At 51.8% G+C, this 16,272-nt stretch overlaps 1 protein-coding gene and 2 long non-coding RNA genes across 3 annotated transcripts in view; 1 reads left to right on the top strand and 2 right to left on the bottom strand.

The window, feature by feature from the left end:
- Positions 1-4,794, top strand: part of LOC117870095 — a 10,863-nt gene extending 6,069 nt beyond the window's left edge. Inside the window, exons 2-3 of the long non-coding RNA XR_004643923.1 lie at positions 1,790-1,882; positions 3,778-4,794. This is a non-coding gene — a long non-coding RNA (uncharacterized LOC117870095). The remainder of the gene's footprint in view (positions 1-1,789; positions 1,883-3,777) is intronic.
- Positions 4,795-4,817: 23 nt separating this feature from the next.
- LOC117869923 (zinc finger protein 239-like) lies at positions 4,818-6,914 on the bottom strand (the record flags this gene model as incomplete). Its single annotated transcript, XM_034757022.1, has 1 exon — positions 4,818-6,914. A coding segment is annotated over one exon (888 nt), but the record flags the coding sequence as incomplete, so codon positions are not given.
- Positions 6,915-6,916: 2 nt separating this feature from the next.
- On the bottom strand, positions 6,917-15,893 carry LOC117870105. The gene is made up of 3 exons (XR_004643933.1): positions 15,850-15,893; positions 7,884-7,997; positions 6,917-6,958 (listed from the first exon to the last, which is right to left on the bottom strand). It is a non-coding gene; the product is annotated as an uncharacterized LOC117870105 (long non-coding RNA).
- Between the last annotated feature and the right edge of the window lie 379 nt (positions 15,894-16,272).

Below are 16,272 nucleotides of genomic sequence, written 5' to 3'. Positions count from 1 at the left end.
GGGCAGATCCCCTCTCCCCGGCAGCTTCCTGGTTCCCTCGCCTGGGCAGCCCAGCAATTTTTTCAAAAGCGGAGCCTGCCGGGCCGCCGCTGGGCTCCTGCAGGCAAGGGTGGGGCAGCACGGCCGGACTCCGGAGGAGCCATTGGGGGGGGCGGCGGGCGTGGCCGGAGGAGCAAGGCGGGCGCGGCCAGAGGAGCAAAGTGGCCGGGCTCCTCAGCCATCGCGTCCCAGGCTCAGCACGGCCGCCTCCTGCAGCGACTCAGGGCTCGGCGGCTGAGCGCTCCACAGCTGGCATGCAGATCCCCTCTCCCCAGCAGCTTCCTGCTTCCCTCGGCCCAGTGATGTTGGGGCCGTGCTGAGCTTGGGGCGCGATGGCCGAGGAGCCCAGCTGCCTGCCACCCCAGCCCCCAATGGCTCCTCTGGAGTCCGGCCATGCTGCCCCTCAGACGGGAGGAGTAGGAGGTGGGTCAGCAGGACGGCAGGAATCAGGGCAGACAATCCCCCAGAACGGGTGGTTTAGTTTATAACTAGATTCAGCTTTTGCTGTACCACGCTGCTTGACCAGAGGCCAAACACAGCCCCCTTTAGGCATTCCAGCCCTTGGCTCCCACTCACACAACCAGCTGTAATATAGTGAGAGGTTACTGAAAACCCAGTGCACCACATGTGAGGCTCTTACTCATCCCAAAGGATCAGACACTTACCCCCAGGTCAGTATGTATCTCAGACCTTACCCAGATATCACGCTGCCAGCCAATCCTTGGTAAACAAAGATTCGTTAATACCAGAAAAGAAGAGCGTTATGAATGGTTAATAGATCACATGCACACAAATGATTGCAAAGCCCTTAGATCAGAGGCGTGGCAGCGAGGGAATAGATCGCTGGTTTGCAAGCGTCTGGTAACTGCCAAAAGATTGGCTGTCCTCGGTCCATTGTTGAAAACACCCTTTTTCCTTGTAAATCCACAGCCCGGAGAATCGGAGCAGGATGTCACAGCTTGCAATTCAGAGCCTAGCCCAGGAGCATGGAAAGTTACCGGCCCAATTTGGAGTCTGGGGTCACATGAGCATGGGTCGGTTACTGGTAAAAGCTGGCGTCTTAGGTCACATGACCTCGTCCCATGTCCTTGCACGGTTCGCTGAATCACGGGGGCAGCCAGCACTATTCATAACTTCCGATGCAAAGCTGCTACAGGCCTATAAACAGGATCATCCTACTTAGCAAAGCGTCACTTTCCCAGTGGTACCTTCCAGGATATAGTGCAAGATTTAGTGCAACTTCGTAACCATGGGGACGGCATTGGTGTAACCAGTCATCACCATTACACAAGGTCTTCTCCTCCCCTGCCAGGAAATCCCCAAATCAGTCCCCCCGCCTTCAAGCCCCATTTTCTACCCCCCAGTACGGAAAAGAAGCTAGAGCTGCCCGGGCTTTGCCGTTGCCGGCTGTGAAACGGGGTCCTGGTGCAGAGCCGTTGATGCACGGATTGGGGTTTGGGGCTGGGGGAGGTATGGGGGCGATACAGGCAGACACACCTATGAGTGGCTGCTCTGGGGCAGCTGTGGGATGCCCAAGGTGCACTTGCTGTCATAGGTGAGGGTCCCACGTTCCCACAGCATCTCCAGGAGCCTCTCTTGTTTCATTTCCCGGCCCCTGGCTGGGGGCACAGCCTGCGATAATGGGGAGATTCCTGCAGCCCCAAAGCACTGCTGCCACCAGGATCGGGCATGCTTCTAGGTAAATCTTTGTTCTTCGTTTAATAAACCTTCTTTGGGTTTTTTTTAATAGGGGCTCACGAGTGCTGCCTGGTGCACCGGCGAGGGGGGTTCAAGGAAAACTGGAGTAGACTGGACCTGTGGGTGCCGCTGATGTAGAATTTCTGTGAGTAGCCAGAGTCAGGAGCAACGTTCCCTCTAATTCATTACGTCTGTGTGCGGAGTGAATTTTGTTCTGGGCACCAATATGGAGGGGATGTGTGGCGGGGGTGGGGCTGAGGGGTTCGATGTGTGGGAGGGGGCGCGGGGCTGGGGGCGGGGGCAGAGGGTTGAGGGGGTGAGGGCTCTGGCTGGGGGTGCTGGCTCTGGGTTGGGGCCAGGGATGAGGGGTCTGGGGTGTAGGAGGGGGCTCAGGGCTGTGGCAAAGGGTTGGGGTGCATGGGGGGCGTGAGGGCTCTGGCTGGGGGTGTGGGCTCTGGGATGGGGTTGGGGATAAGGGGTTCAGCATGTGGGAGGGGCTCAGGGCTGGGGCAGAGGGTTGGGGGGCTCAGGGCTCCGGCTGGGGGTGAGGGCTCTGGCGTGGGGCTGGGGATGAGGGGTTGGGGTGTGGGCTCTGGGGTGGGGCCGGGGATGAGGTGGTGTTGGGGGGGCTCAGGACTAGGGCAGAGGGTTGGGGTGCGGGGGGATGAGGGCTCTGGGGTGGGGCTGAGGGGTTCGGGGTGTAGGAGGGGCTCAGGGCTGGGGCAGAGGGTTGGGGTGTGGGAGGCTGAGGGCTCTGGGTAGGGATGCAGGTTCTGGGGTGGGGCTGGGGGTGAGGGGTTTGGGATGCGGGGGGGCTCAGGGCTGGGGTAGAGGGTTGGGGTGTGGGGGGCTGAGGGCTCCAGCTGGGGGTGCGGGCTTTGGGATGGGGTTGGGGAGGAGGGGTTCAGCGTGTGGGAGGGGGCTCAGGGCTGGGGCAGAGGGTGGGAGTGTGGGGGGCTCAGGGCTCCAGCTGATGGGCCCAGGGATGAGGGGTTTGAGGTGCAGGCTGCCCCGGGGCTGCCGCGGGGAGAAAGGACTCCCTTCATCTCTCTCTCCCTCCCTGCGGCAGCCCTGCATGCCCCAACTCGCTCCCCTGCCCGCCCACCCCCTTACCTCTCTCCTCTCCAGGCCCCTGTGGCTGCCTGCGCGGCCCTTTATAGCCAGCTGCACAGCCGTGCAGCTTAGCGGGAACTTAGGCCAGGAGCTGGATACCACGGGGGAATGATTCAAAGGGACTGGGGGGCTGGGGGGGCAACTATTGTTAACCTGCAAGGCAAAGTTAGGGGCGGCGTAGCCCAGAGGCAAGTGCCTGAGAGGCTCACAGGCTGCTGGAGACCTGCCACGAGAGACTCCCTCTCAGGGGGTAATTAGGTGACTCAGTTCTGAGTCCCCCCAGAACCACCACAACACCCCAAACAGCAGGGAAGTGTTGACACGCCCAAAGGAATCCAAGGGGTTTCAGGGGTGGGGGGCTGGCTCTACCTGACATTGCCTGGTAAGCTGCCGGCGGAAGATGCACACGGAAACCCCCCAAACCACAAGCTTGCAGGCATTTACTGACAGAGACAGCCAAGCGCTGAATCGCAACTCCTCATATTGCACCAATGGATATGAGCGAGGGGAAATAAACAGGGGCAGGGAATTTAGCAGGGAAGTTAGAGGGCCGAGACTGAGACCAGAACTGCCCACTTGGGAAGGGCAGATAACAATAAAGGGGAAACGCAAAAGGATCTCGGAGCTCACTCCTTGGGATATGGGGGCGGGAATCGAGTGGGGCACAGCAATGCTTCTGCAGGAAATGCGACCCGACTCCAGTCCCCGTGTGTTCCTGGGCGTGTCTTGGTCCTGCCTGAAACGCACAAGGAACTCCCCAACGGTTTCTACCTTATCTCCTGAGAACAAGCAAATCCTGGGTCATAAGGATGAAGAAAGCTTCCTTTTAAATCTCACCTTGCTTTAACTTTGTACCGTTTTCTTTGTACTATGTTTAAAAGCTGCCTTCATCATTGAAATTTGTGTTTTGCATGGTATTTTTAATAGATGTTGAATTGTTACCGCGAACAAATGGTAACTCGAAGCAGCTTGGGTCGAGAAGATCATACAGATAAAACATTCATGTTTTCAGGAAGCAACCCAGTTGCAACAGGATGTTATAAGAACGATCAACAACGTCATCAAGAGCATCTTTTAGCCTTCCTCTTTGCAAAGGAAAAACCTCAGCTTAACCCTGCGCACGGAACTTGAGAACCATCCTTATTGAAATGAATTTATTTCGTAAACCCACTGAAATCGTCATTCTTTAAACTTGGAGAATGTGTACGGTGGGAAATGTTTTACAGAAGATACTGGTGCCTTCTACTTCACGTTTCTAATTAAAGGTTTTGCTGTTTATCAAATGCTTAAGATGGAATAAGCGTCTTTTGAAATGTAGATTTGCAAATATTTTGTATCTAAAGGCAAACGTTCATGTAATAACTGCCTGATCTCACTGTAGCTCCTGTGTGGATTGGAACCAACTGGGTCTTAGTGCTACGTCAGGGTGAGCTGCCCGCTCCACTCAATGAGTCACTTTCTGCCCAGGCTGTTATGTGATTCCCATGGAGGGATGAGGGGGATGGCGCAGGAAAATAGGTTTGGGATCCTCTGAGCTAAGCCAAGGTGTAAAGTCAACGAAAGAGTGAATACAACCAACTTTGAATCTCAACACGCCTGAAGGAAGTGGGGTGGGGGGTGGGGTTTCCCATCATTTCATGAAAATCGGAAGAAGGGTGTAAAAGAATCCTGCTTGGATAGCAAGCACACCCCATCCAGCTCTGCAAGCAAGCTGCCCCAGACCGCTAAGCAAAACAGTGGAGACTTAAGAGGAAACCAAGCCAAGGAAAACCTCCCCAAAACTTCAACGTGGACTGGTGAGAGAATGTTAACTGCACTTGCAGTTGCTTTGCTGTGGCGCTTAGTGAAGACACTAGCTATATCAAGAGGAGAACGTCTCCCACGGGCGTAGGTACGCCACTTCCCTGAAAAGCACTGTCTACACGAGGTCGGTATCACTAGGTCGCTGAGCCATGCACTTACACTGACATACGTTTGTTGAATAGACCAGAACTGGGACAACTCCAGGGGTTTAGATTTGAACGCGTGTTGTGATTTTATTGGAATTTAAAAGTGGTGTTGTCACTTAAAATACGAACAGTTTCTCAAGTGGTCAGACCATGACTTACTGGAGATGTGAAAAGGGCTAAACATTGTTAAACAGAGAAATAGCAGGACTTAATTGAATTTAAAATTCTTGATATTTGTAATTGGCCTGTTTGAATATAGGTCCTTAAATGGCTTCTTCTAATGAACAGATCTGAATATTTTCTTCATTTTCATAGGATCTAGTTAAGATTCGTCACTTTGCCCAATTATAAACGGGCTGGTTATTCGTTAATAACCAACAGGATACGCCTGCCCTTAAAGCAAATTATTTTGTCCATTTAGAAACATCTGTAGTTATCTAAGGATATACCAGAGAATGGAATCTCCATAATTTTGAGAAACAATATACCTTGGTCTCAACGTACCTGGAGAAAAGTACCCCTGTGAAGGTGAGCCGACTCTAATAGGGTTAAAAACTCTCCACGGAGAGGCATACAAAAGAGATTGTAACAGAAATAATCAGTTTATCATGTGTATGCTGTCATTTGTGTTGCTTTTTTTGATGTTTCCTTTTTTAATAATAAAATAGCCATGGTTAATAATTGTGGTGATTTTGCTTGGTCTTAATCCTGGTCTCCTCTAAGGTACATAAAAGAACTCCGGTGACTAAACATTGGGAGCCAGCACCCTGAATTGCAGTGAGATAAACAATTGGTGGAGCTCGCCTCCCCGCTCTTATTTCTCTAAACTATATGTTTGTTAGTCATTTTAAAAATAAAATGACTTTGTGTATGTAAGGAGGACAAACTCTGGGTAGGTCAGGCAGAAGCTAATGCTGCTGGAGTGAGGGGGTGGGCGGGGGCCAGACGGCGATGGGGAAAGAGCGAATCTCTCAGACTCACCCCAAGATAGATCTGTTTTCAGTGTGTCTAGCTGAGATCAGCTCTGTCTCCCCCACCGGGAGACATTCCGGGTAAGAGAGGGACACACTCCCATGACTAATAGGACAAAAGACTTGATAGAAAGGATCATGGGATTTACCAAAGGCCAAGCTGTAAAAGCAAGCGACTCCCCTGAGAGCCCACGGTGAGCAAATGGTGCAAACACCCTTTCAAGGCCACTCTGCAGGAAGCAAAATCTTTGTCCCGTTAGTCTCCATTGTGGATTCTCTGGTGTTTAATAAGGGCTGAGGTCTGCGTGAAGCATTTCCCACACTCAGTGCACATATAGGGTCTGTCTCCCGTGTGAATTCTCTGATGTGCCAAAAGGTTGGAGTTCTGTTTGAAGTTTCTCCCACAGTCGGCGCATTTATAAGGGTTCTCGCCAGTGTGGGTGCCCTGGTGTCGAATAAGGTGTGAGCTCACCGTGACGCTTTTCCCGCACTCGGCGCATCCGTAGGGGGTCTCTCCCGTGTGGATTCTCTGATGCCGGATCAGGTTTGAACTGATGGTGAAGCTTTTCCCACAGTCATGGCATTTGTAAGCTCGCTCCCCGGTGTGGATCCTCTGGTGGGCTATGAGGTTTGAGCTCTGAGTGAAGCGTTTCTCACACGCCGAGCACGTATAGGGGGTCTCCCCGGTGTGGATCCTCTGGTGGGTAACAAGGGCTGAGCGCTGAGGGAAGCGTTTCCCGCACTCGGGGCATTTGTAAGGTCTCTGCCCCGTGTGGAGTCTCTGGTGTCTGATAAGGGTTGAGCTGCGATTGAAGCGTTTCCCGCACTCAGGGCACTCATAGGGTCTCTCCCCCATGTGGATTCTCTCGTGTATAAGAAGGTCTGAGCGGTAAGTGAAGTTTTTCCCACACTCGGTGCATGGGTTTTTTCTCTTTGCCCTGGGGATTTGCTGCTGGGCTGTGATTGCTTTGAGGTTCCTGTGAGTTCTCTGACAATCAGTGGATTTACCCACTTTCTGCCCCGGCTGGTTTCCCGGTTGCGGCTCCGGCCTGTGCCGCCCCTCACGAGCTTTTCCCTGCTCACGATGCCTGGACGCGCTCCCTTTAGATCTCCGCGATAATCCTCCATGTGCTCCCACCTCTTCCCGCTGCGGGCTCTGCACTGCGTTCTCACCCAGCATTCCAGCACCTGCTGGGACAGAGAGAAAGAGTCCAGCGACCAGTCATCCCCCGGGCCCCGCCGAAAGGGAAAGACTCGGGGGCAACACACCAAAGGAAGTGCTATGGAGCTGGAAAGAATTAGGAGCCTAATCCCTGACACTCCTCATAAGACCATAAGAACGGCTGTACTGGGTCAGACTAAAGGTCCATCCAGCCCAGTATCCTGTCCACCGACAGTGGCCAATGCCAGGTGCCCCAGAGGGAGTGAAGCTAACAGGCAATGATCAAGTGATCTCTCTCCTGCCATCCATCTCCATCCTCTGACAAACAGAGGCTAGGGACACCATTCCTTACCCATCCTGGCTAATAGCCATTAACAGACTTAACCTCCATGAATTTATCTAGTTCTCTTTTAAACCCTGTTATAGTCCTAGCCTTCACAACCTCCTCAGGCAAGGAGTTCCACAGGTTGACTCTGCGCTGAGTGAAGAAGAACGTCCTTTTATTTGTTTTAAACCTGCTGCCCATTCATTTAATTTGGTGGCCCCTAGTTCTTGTATTATGGGAATAAGTAAATAACTTTCCCTTATCTACTTTCCCCACATCACTCATGATTTTATAGACCTCTATCATATCCCCCCTTAGTCTCCTCTTTTCCAAGCTGAAAATTCCTAGCCTCTTTAATCTCTCCTCATATGAGACCCATTCCAAACCCCTAATCATTTTAGTTGCCCTTTTCTGAACCTTTTCTAGTGCCAGTGCTCCCAAGGGAGAGAAGCAGGGATCGATTCCGCCCTCACACCCCCTCCAACGCTCAGGGGGAAGGGAGGCCAGGGAGGCAGCTGCCAGGTGTCAGACAGGATGGGTAGGAAGCCATGAGCAACATCTGCCCTGAGGCCACGACACCTGCAAGGGACAATCCTGAGCTCAGAGAGTGGGTTTAATGAATTCACCCATGCAGACGCCTCGCAGACTCTGTCTTTCCTTGGAGCCCTGGAGCTCCGGGATCCACGGCTCTTCACCTTTTCCCAGCTGGGAGATCACATCTGCTTTGGAAATCGGCAACCCTGTTCGCAGGAAAGGAAAAGGAAACAAGTGAGCTCGGGTGAATTCACGGGGCATGTGCCACCAGGAACCTTCTAGTGTTTTAACCCCGGGTCATTTCTAAACAGTAACGTTCGGGGACCAGCTCCCCAGGTAATCCAAGCCACAGGACGCGCTGCTAACGTGAGATGTAAGGATCCCCGCTCCGCTGAGAACACACACAGCCAGACACTCCCCATGAAAGCAGGCTCCCAAAACTCAGAGACAGCATCTCTGTGTCCCAGCCAGAGCGGGGAGTCACCCTGGCCCGGCTTTATACTGACACAGAGGGGCCCCGGGACACATTACCAGGAAGCTAGGACCGCAGAGGACGGGCTGGTGGGGATTAGCTCAGTCAGGAACTGGAGGGAACAGGGGCTTTCGCCGAATGCAGCAGCTAAGGGGATGAGAGCCCAAGACAGCACATTTTGAGGAATTAGGGAAGGTAGTGAGTCAGATGCAGTGGAAGGCAGGGCCGTCCCTAGCCAGTTGGGTGCCCTACGCAGCCCCCCCATGTGGGGGCTGTGTGGGGCCCCAGGCCTCCCCCCCTCCAGGGTCTCGGAGGTAGGAGCGGTGGGGGGGGCACTTTTGGGGGCCCCGCAGTCCCAGAGTGGCCCGGGGGATTAGCGGGGAGCTGAGAGCCGCCCATTCTGCTTCCCTCGCTCCAGCCCCAGCTGTGTCGCTCGGGGGAGGGGGTTTGGGGGAAGGGATCCCCCCCCAGCCCCTGCAGCAGTGGGAAGCGGAGCAGCCCAGCCCCAGCCCGCTCTACTCCACCAGCTCCCAACCTTTCTCCAACCCGAGCGACACAGCTGGGGCTGGGGCAAGGGAAGCGGAGCGGGTTGGGACTGCGTCTCTCCGTTTCCCACCGCTGGTGAGTGTGGGGGGCGTCCTTTTCCCCAACCTCCCCGCACTCACCAGGGGGGAAGGGTAAGAGGTGGGGCGGAGGGAGTTGTCCAGGGCCCCACACCCTCCTAAGGACAGCCCTGCCCCTTGCAGTGGGCACAGCCCGTGGGGGGGCCGGCCAGGGGATAGGGCTGGTCGCTGGGGCTGCCGCGTATGAAGCATGCAGCTGCCTAGGGCACCATGAAATCTGGGGCAATTTGGTGCCCCAAACGTCATCGTGCCCTACACAGCTGCATATGCCTAAGGACGGCCCTGGTGGACGGGATTATGAAGATCCCCAAGTGTGTGGAATCAGTCCCGATAATTCAGGCTCTATAAACTGGAGACTCGTCTGCGGGGGAGGACAGAGGAGAAAGACCCAGGTGTATTAGTCATTCAGAGGATGGATTATAAGACACCAACGTGAAGCAGCTGGGAGAAAGGCAAACGTAATCCCCGGCTGTATCAGGGGAGGGATTTGTAATGAGCAGCTGAAAACCTGGGCTGTTCCGTGGGTGGAAGTTAGAAAGTCAGGTGCAGAAAGACGCTGAAAAGGGCTGAGAACTGAAAAATTGGACGGTGACAGATGGCAAATCCCAGTGATGACAGAACCTGGAGATCATCTCAACAAGACGAGCTCTCCTTGCCGCTGTTGACTGTTGCCGTCACTTCAGCCTGATTCAACAGGCATTTTAGGCTTCAGAGCAGTGTTTGGGGTGCATGCCGGTTGTGTTGTGTGGGGGTGGTTTGTGCGTAGGAGGGGTTGTGCGGGGAAATTCGTGTTGGTTTGGGAAGGAGGCGAATGAGCGGTGCTCGCTGGGGCGAGGGGCTACGCGTGTTTGGAGTTATTGTGGGTGTGCGGGTTGTGTTGTGTTGTGCTGTGTGGATTGGTGTGAGTGGCGTGTGCTGCGCTGATGGGCTGTGAGCCTTTGGGCATATTGTGGATGCTGGTTGTGTAACTCTCTCAGCATTAGCCACAGTGCCGGTCGCAAGCCTGGAGAAAAAGAGGAGAATTCTGCGACCAGGTCAAGGAGAACTTTACTGCACGTACTTTGTGAATTCCAGGAAAGCTGACACCGATTCCGTGAGAAATGAGAAAATACTTGGTGTCCGTGGGATGCGATGGGGAGGGAGCGGGGAGATGTTGTCTGAGGGTGCAGCGACCTTATATTCAGGAGGACGAACCCATGACAGACGTGTAGGAATGATACTGGAGAACATCACAACTGTCACAGCTGATTCCCCGCTCTGGTGCTTCGAGCGCAGAAAGTGGGAACCCGCCAGGATTCTAAAAATTCATACTGGCCGCTCCAGGCTGGTATTAAACCCCCAAGGTTACAGCTTCTCTCTGACCTTGGCTTGGTAAATGCTGCCACCACCCAAATGAAAAAAAAAACCCTTGGCCCCAGGAAGGAACACTTGGGAATTTCTCCCTGTGGGGTACCCTCCAACCCCTTCACTCCCCCTCCGAGAGAGCGGAGAAAGAAAACAAAGGAAATCAGCTGTTGCCCCCAGCTAATTAAACGACATGCACAAACCTCTTAGGACACCAAAACCCAAATCCTGTTCTTAAAAAAGGTAAATTTTATTAAAAACAAAAAGGAAGAAGATTCATCCGGAATTTAGGCTTTTCCCTAGATTTTAAAAGAGCAATTCCAAAAAATTAAGCACCCAAACTAGCTTTCTTGGGGGTTCAGTTTAAAGGTTACAAGCAAACAAAAGCATCAGGGGTTAGCCCAGAGGAGAGCCACAAGCCAAAATAAAGAAATAAACCTGATTGCATTTATCTAAACATTCCCTATCCAAATGATTCCTTCTAGGTATGGAAGATAATTTTTCATACCTGGTTCAAACCTTACACAGCATTGCTGCTCTGTGTCCCTGCAGCCCAGAGAGAACAACAGGCAAAGGGAAAGTTTCTTTCCCCATTTTAAAAAGTTCTACCTTCCCATTGGCTCTTTGGGTCAGGTGCCCACTTTCTTTTCTTTACCTGGGGGACTTTGGAAGCCAGCGCGTGACAGAATGACAATCGCCAGCCTGCAAACAAGACCTGTGAAGTGACCAGTCATCCAAATATCTGCCCCAGGAAACGCAGCAGATGACGGCAAAAAGGATATACTCTGCCTGCTGGGAAGGAGTTGTGAATGGCTCTTGAATCTCCCTGGCACAAACAGCCTGAAGACCAGAGCCAGTCTTTTTCAGCACAAGAGGATTCAAATGCTCATAAGAAGATCGGCCCACAATGCGACTGGCAATTGCAGAGAACACGTGGGTATATGGGCATTCGCTCAGAGGGGTGCCTTAGTCAGCAGAGGAGAAGATGGCGTCTCAGATCACTCGCTTTTAGTGGCTCCGTTACAACTGACACTCAAAAAGCTCCCGGGGAGAGACAAAAGGCGAGTTGTAGCAATAGAGGAGTTCAGGGTCCAAGAAAGACGGGGGAGATTCCAGACTGCTTCCAGCAACTGTGCCAGTGTTTTACAGGAACAGGCTGATCAAAAGTCTGTGAGACAGATGTTTGAATGGGAAAAAGACAGCAGAGGAAGTAGTGGGCCACTGAAGAGGCCAGAAGAAGGCGGAACGTGGGCATTGATTGACAAGGGGGCAAAGACGAACGGTGCAAGAGACAGACCTCAGAGTGCACACGAGAGAAAAGGGATAAAGCCGGGAGGCATGCAAGATAGGAATGCCTGGGTGCAGGTGAAGGCTGTGGCGGCAGAAGCAGCGGCACAGAGGAGAGATATCAAGCAGCTCTATGAAATAGTGGAAGACCTCTCAGGAAAAACCAGACCACCACAGGCGGTGCCCATCAGCGACTCTCCTCGACAGATATTTGAAATGCACAAGTCAGACGATGAAAAGTGCATTCCCATTCCATATTCAACCGCCCAGAGCCAAAGATCGTGCCCAGGTTTCAGAGAAAGGCCAATGCTAAGTTAGAAACAGACGAGGCACCAGTAACACCCAGAGAAATGAAAGGGCTCAAACAGGAGAACGCTCCAGGGGTGGAGAGAATTCAAGAAGCTGGAGTTAAAATTCTAATTGAACAGCTAACCAAACGAACCAAATAAAGGTGAAGGAACGAATGCCACGTGGCGTCATTGTGACAGTGCCCAAAAGGGGGATCTTAGTGCGCAAACTGGAGTGGCGTTATGCTGTTATTAAGCCTGGGGAAAGTACTGGCTACCGTTTTGCTGAACTGAATTAAGGAGGCCGGGAAAGAAACATTATGAGCAGAACAGGCTGGCATCCAGCCAGCCAGATCATTTTGGAACAGCTGTTCATGCCTCAACTGTTCATCGGAAAAGCGATGGCAGCTTAGTCAACTTTAAGGAAGCGTTTGACGGTGTCCACAGAGAGACCTTGAGGAATACAGACAATCTGGTCTATGTAAGGAGGAGTTGATATGATGGATGTACGGCAGAACCTCCGGGTTACCAACACCTCGGGAAGGGAGGTTGTCTGTAACTCTGAAATGTTCGTAACTCTGAACAAAACATTATGATTGTTCTCTCAAAAGTTTACAACTGAACATTGACCTAATACAGCTTTGAAATTTTACGGTGCAGAAAAAAAAAGTGCTGCTTTCCTTTTATATTTTTAGTAGTTTATGTTTAATACAGCACTGTAATGTGTTTGCTTTTCTTCTTTGGTCTCTGCTGCTGCCCGATTGTGTACTTCTGGTTCCAAATGAGGTGTGTGGTGACTGGTCAGTTCGTAACTCTGAGGTTCTACAGTAGATGAGCATTAGGATTGGATGCAGGCTTTGGTGAATGGCTCCATATTGTGAGTGGGGTCAGATGAGGGTATATATAATCACCAATCCTCTTTCCATTCACAATAGAGTGGCTGATGAAGCAGGCAACAAAAGGCATTATGGACTGTGTCCAATGGGTTGGCACAGACGAGTTACACAACTTTGACTTTGCTTTACTAAGTTTGACATGGAACAAAATGATCACCCTTAACCCAGGGCAATCAAAAATTAGATTTACGTTCAATGCTGGGAAAACCAAGGATGGAATCCAGACAACAGGTGCAAAGATGCAGGTGGATGGCACAGAAATCTAACCGGTCGAAGAGCTTTGCTCTTGGGGGAGTGTGGTGATATCTGAAGGTGGCTGCGCTGAAGATATTCGTGCCAGCTGAGGAAAAGCAAACACCGCTTTTGGAAGGATTAGCAACATCTGGTCAAACAGAGGATCAGAGTCATAGAACCAGAGGGTTAGAATGGACCGCAAGGATCATCTAGGCTAACCCCCTGCCAAGACGTAGGATGTGTTGTGTCTAAGCCAGCCGAGACAGATGTTCTCCAGTCCCCTTCTGAAAACCTCCAGTAAAGGAGCTTCCAGGACCTCCCCAGGCGTCTGTTCCATCGTCCTGCTGTTCTCACACTTAGGAAGTCTTTCCTGAGATTTAATCTAAATCTCCTGTGCTGTAGTTTGACCCCATCACCTCTTGTCCTGCCCTCTGTTACAGACTAGGGACCGAATGGCTAGGAAGCAGTTCTGCAGAAAAGGACCTGGGGTTACAGTGAACGAGAAGCTGGATATGAATCAATAGTGTGCCCCTGTTGCCAAGAAGGCTAACGGCATTTTGGGCTGTATAAGTAGGGGCATTGCCAGCAGATCGAGGGACATGATCATTCCCCTTTATTCGACATTGGTGAGGTCTCATCTGGAGTACTGCGTCCAGTTTTGGGCCCCACACTACAAGAAGGATGTGGAAAAATGGAGGGCAATGAAAATGATTCAGGGGCTGGAGCACATGACTTATGAGGAGAGGCTGAGGGAACTGGGATTGTTTAGTCTGCAGAAGAGAAGAGTGAGGGGGGATTTGATAGCTGCTTTCAACTACTTGAAAGGGGGTTCCGAAGAGGATGGATTTAGACTGGTCTCAGTGGTAGCAGATGACAGAACAAAAATTAATGGTCTCAAGTTGCAGTGGGGGAGGTTTAGGTTGGATAGTAGGAAAAACTTTTTCACCAGGAGGGTGGTGAAACACTGGAATGGGTTCCCTAGGGAAGTGGTGGAATCTCCTTCCTTAGAGGTGTTTAAGGTCAGGCTTGACAAAGCCCTGGCTGAGATGATTTAGTTGGGGATTGGTCCTGCTTTGAGCAGGGGGTTGGACTAGATACTTCCTGAGGTCCCTTCCAACCCTGATATTCTCTGATTTTATGAATGGTCATATGGGGTCAGACCTATGGTCTGTCTAGCCCAGTATCCTGTCTGCCGACAGTGGCCAGAGCCAGGTGCTTCAGAGGGAATGAACAGAACAGGGAATTCCTAGTGATCCATCCCCTGCTGTCCAATCCCAGCTTCGGGAAATTGGAGGTTTAGGGACACCCAGAGCAGGGGGCTGTGTCCCTGACCATCTTGGCTAATAGCCACTGATAAACGTATGCTCTATGAGTTTATCTAATTCTTCTTTGAATCCAGTTATACTTTTGGCCTTCACAACAGCCCCTGGCAGGGAGTTCCACAGGTTGACTCTGAGTTGTGTGAAGAAATATTTCTTTTGGTTTGTTTTAAACCTGCTGCCTATTCATTTCATTGGGTGACTCCTAGTTCTTGTGTTATGAGAAGGAGTAAACAACACTTCCTTATTTACTTTCTCCACACCGGTCATGATTTTATAGACTGCTATCATATCCTCACCTTAGTCATCTCTTTTCCAAGCTGAAAAGTCCCAGTCCTATTAATCTCGCCTCATAGAGAAGCCATTCCATACTCCTAATCATTTTAGTTGCTCTTCTCTGATCCTTTTCTAATGCCAGTATATCTTTTTTGAGATGAGGTGACCACATCTACACACAGTAATCAAGGTGTGGGCCTATCATGGATTTATATAGAGGCAACATGATATTTTCTGTCTCATTAGCTATCCCTTTCTTAATGATTCCCAGCATTCTGTTCGCTTTTTACTGCCGCTGCACGTTGAGTGGATGTTTTCAGAGAACTATCCACAATGACTCCAAGTTCTCCCTCATGCTAACGGGGTTAATGGAGGCCAGATGGACCAATTAACCTATTAGGCTGAAGGCTGAAAGGAAAATCCTACTTAGGGGACGCTCGCCTGTGTGGGAACAGGCAGGGAGCTGATCATAGGAAGGGGGCTTCAGGGAGGTAGTTTGCAGTCACTCCCTGGGAGACGGGAGCTGTGTTTCGGGGCTAGAGAGACGAACGGCCCACAGTTGCTCCCTGGGAGAGCGGCGTACAGAGACCAGCAAAGGCCAGACAAGGGGGAATGCTGGGATAGGAAGCAGCCCAGGGATTAAAGAGCAATGTTGTGGCCTGAACAGAACTTGGATGTTTGTTGCAGGGTCCCTGGGCTGGAACCCAGAGCGGCCAGGAGAAGTCGCAAGCTGAGTGGCGCATCCAGTGATTGGTGGTAACGGTTAATTGAGACCTCGTTATTTTGTGTGCATAGCTGGGATGTTTTCCAACGTGCATCACTTTGCATTTATCCGCATTGAATTTCATTGGCCAGTTTGTTGTCTGGTCACCCAGTTTTGTGAGATCCCTTTGTAGCTCTTCGCAATCTGCTTTGAGTCATTCTGGATCCTATGCAAACTTGGCCACCTCTCTGTTTACCCCCTTTTCCCAGATTATTTACGAATATGGTCCCAGTGCAGCTCCTTGGGGGACCCTGCTAGTCACCTCTCTCCATGCTGAATCCGACCGTTTTATTTCTATCTGGCAGGTAGAAATCACCCAGGAAGGGGCTCTGGGAAGAGTGCCTGTCACAGCGACTTCACGGACAGCGTAGGGGCTGACCCCTCAGGAATGAGAGGAGGGCTGTGGGAAGGAAACAGGATCACACATGAGTTGTGGGGATGATGTGACAAAGTCTCCTTTAATCTAAGGAACCAGGGAAAGAACTTCCAGCAGAGACTGATACGGGTGCTGGAGAGACCCCACAGCTTCTAGTAACCGAGGGGACGGGAATCCTTACCCAGCGAGGTCACATTCTCATAGTTCTCCTGCATGACGGCCCTGTAGAGGGCTCTCTGAGTGGGGTGCAGCAGAGCCCCCTCTTCCCTGGTGAAATACACAGCCACCTCCTCGAAGGCCACCGGCCCCTGAAAGAGCAAGAGTCCCACACTCAGTACCTGCTGCCCCACTCACAGCCCCACTATTCATGGGAAAGGAGCCAATCAAATGGAAGCTCTGGGAGGCTCCCAGTCAGAGTCCCATCCCCACATTGGGAAGTTGACCCAGCCCAGTCCGGGGTGGGTTGTTTCCAGTTTCAAAAATTGGGGAATTTTCACCTCAACCTCATGGGTCTGTTCATAGAATCTAGTTCCAGGCTGAACAAGTCCCAGTAGGTTAGTCACACCCTGTCCCCTTCCCTTTCTCCGCCCTGGGTATTTCCTGC

This window comes from Trachemys scripta, chromosome 25 (genome assembly GCF_013100865.1).
Source record: "Trachemys scripta elegans isolate TJP31775 chromosome 25, CAS_Tse_1.0, whole genome shotgun sequence".
NCBI lineage: Eukaryota > Metazoa > Chordata > Testudines > Emydidae > Trachemys > Trachemys scripta.
The sequence above is the reverse complement of the archived record's forward strand: the minus strand, read 5'-3'. Positions and strand labels throughout refer to the sequence as shown.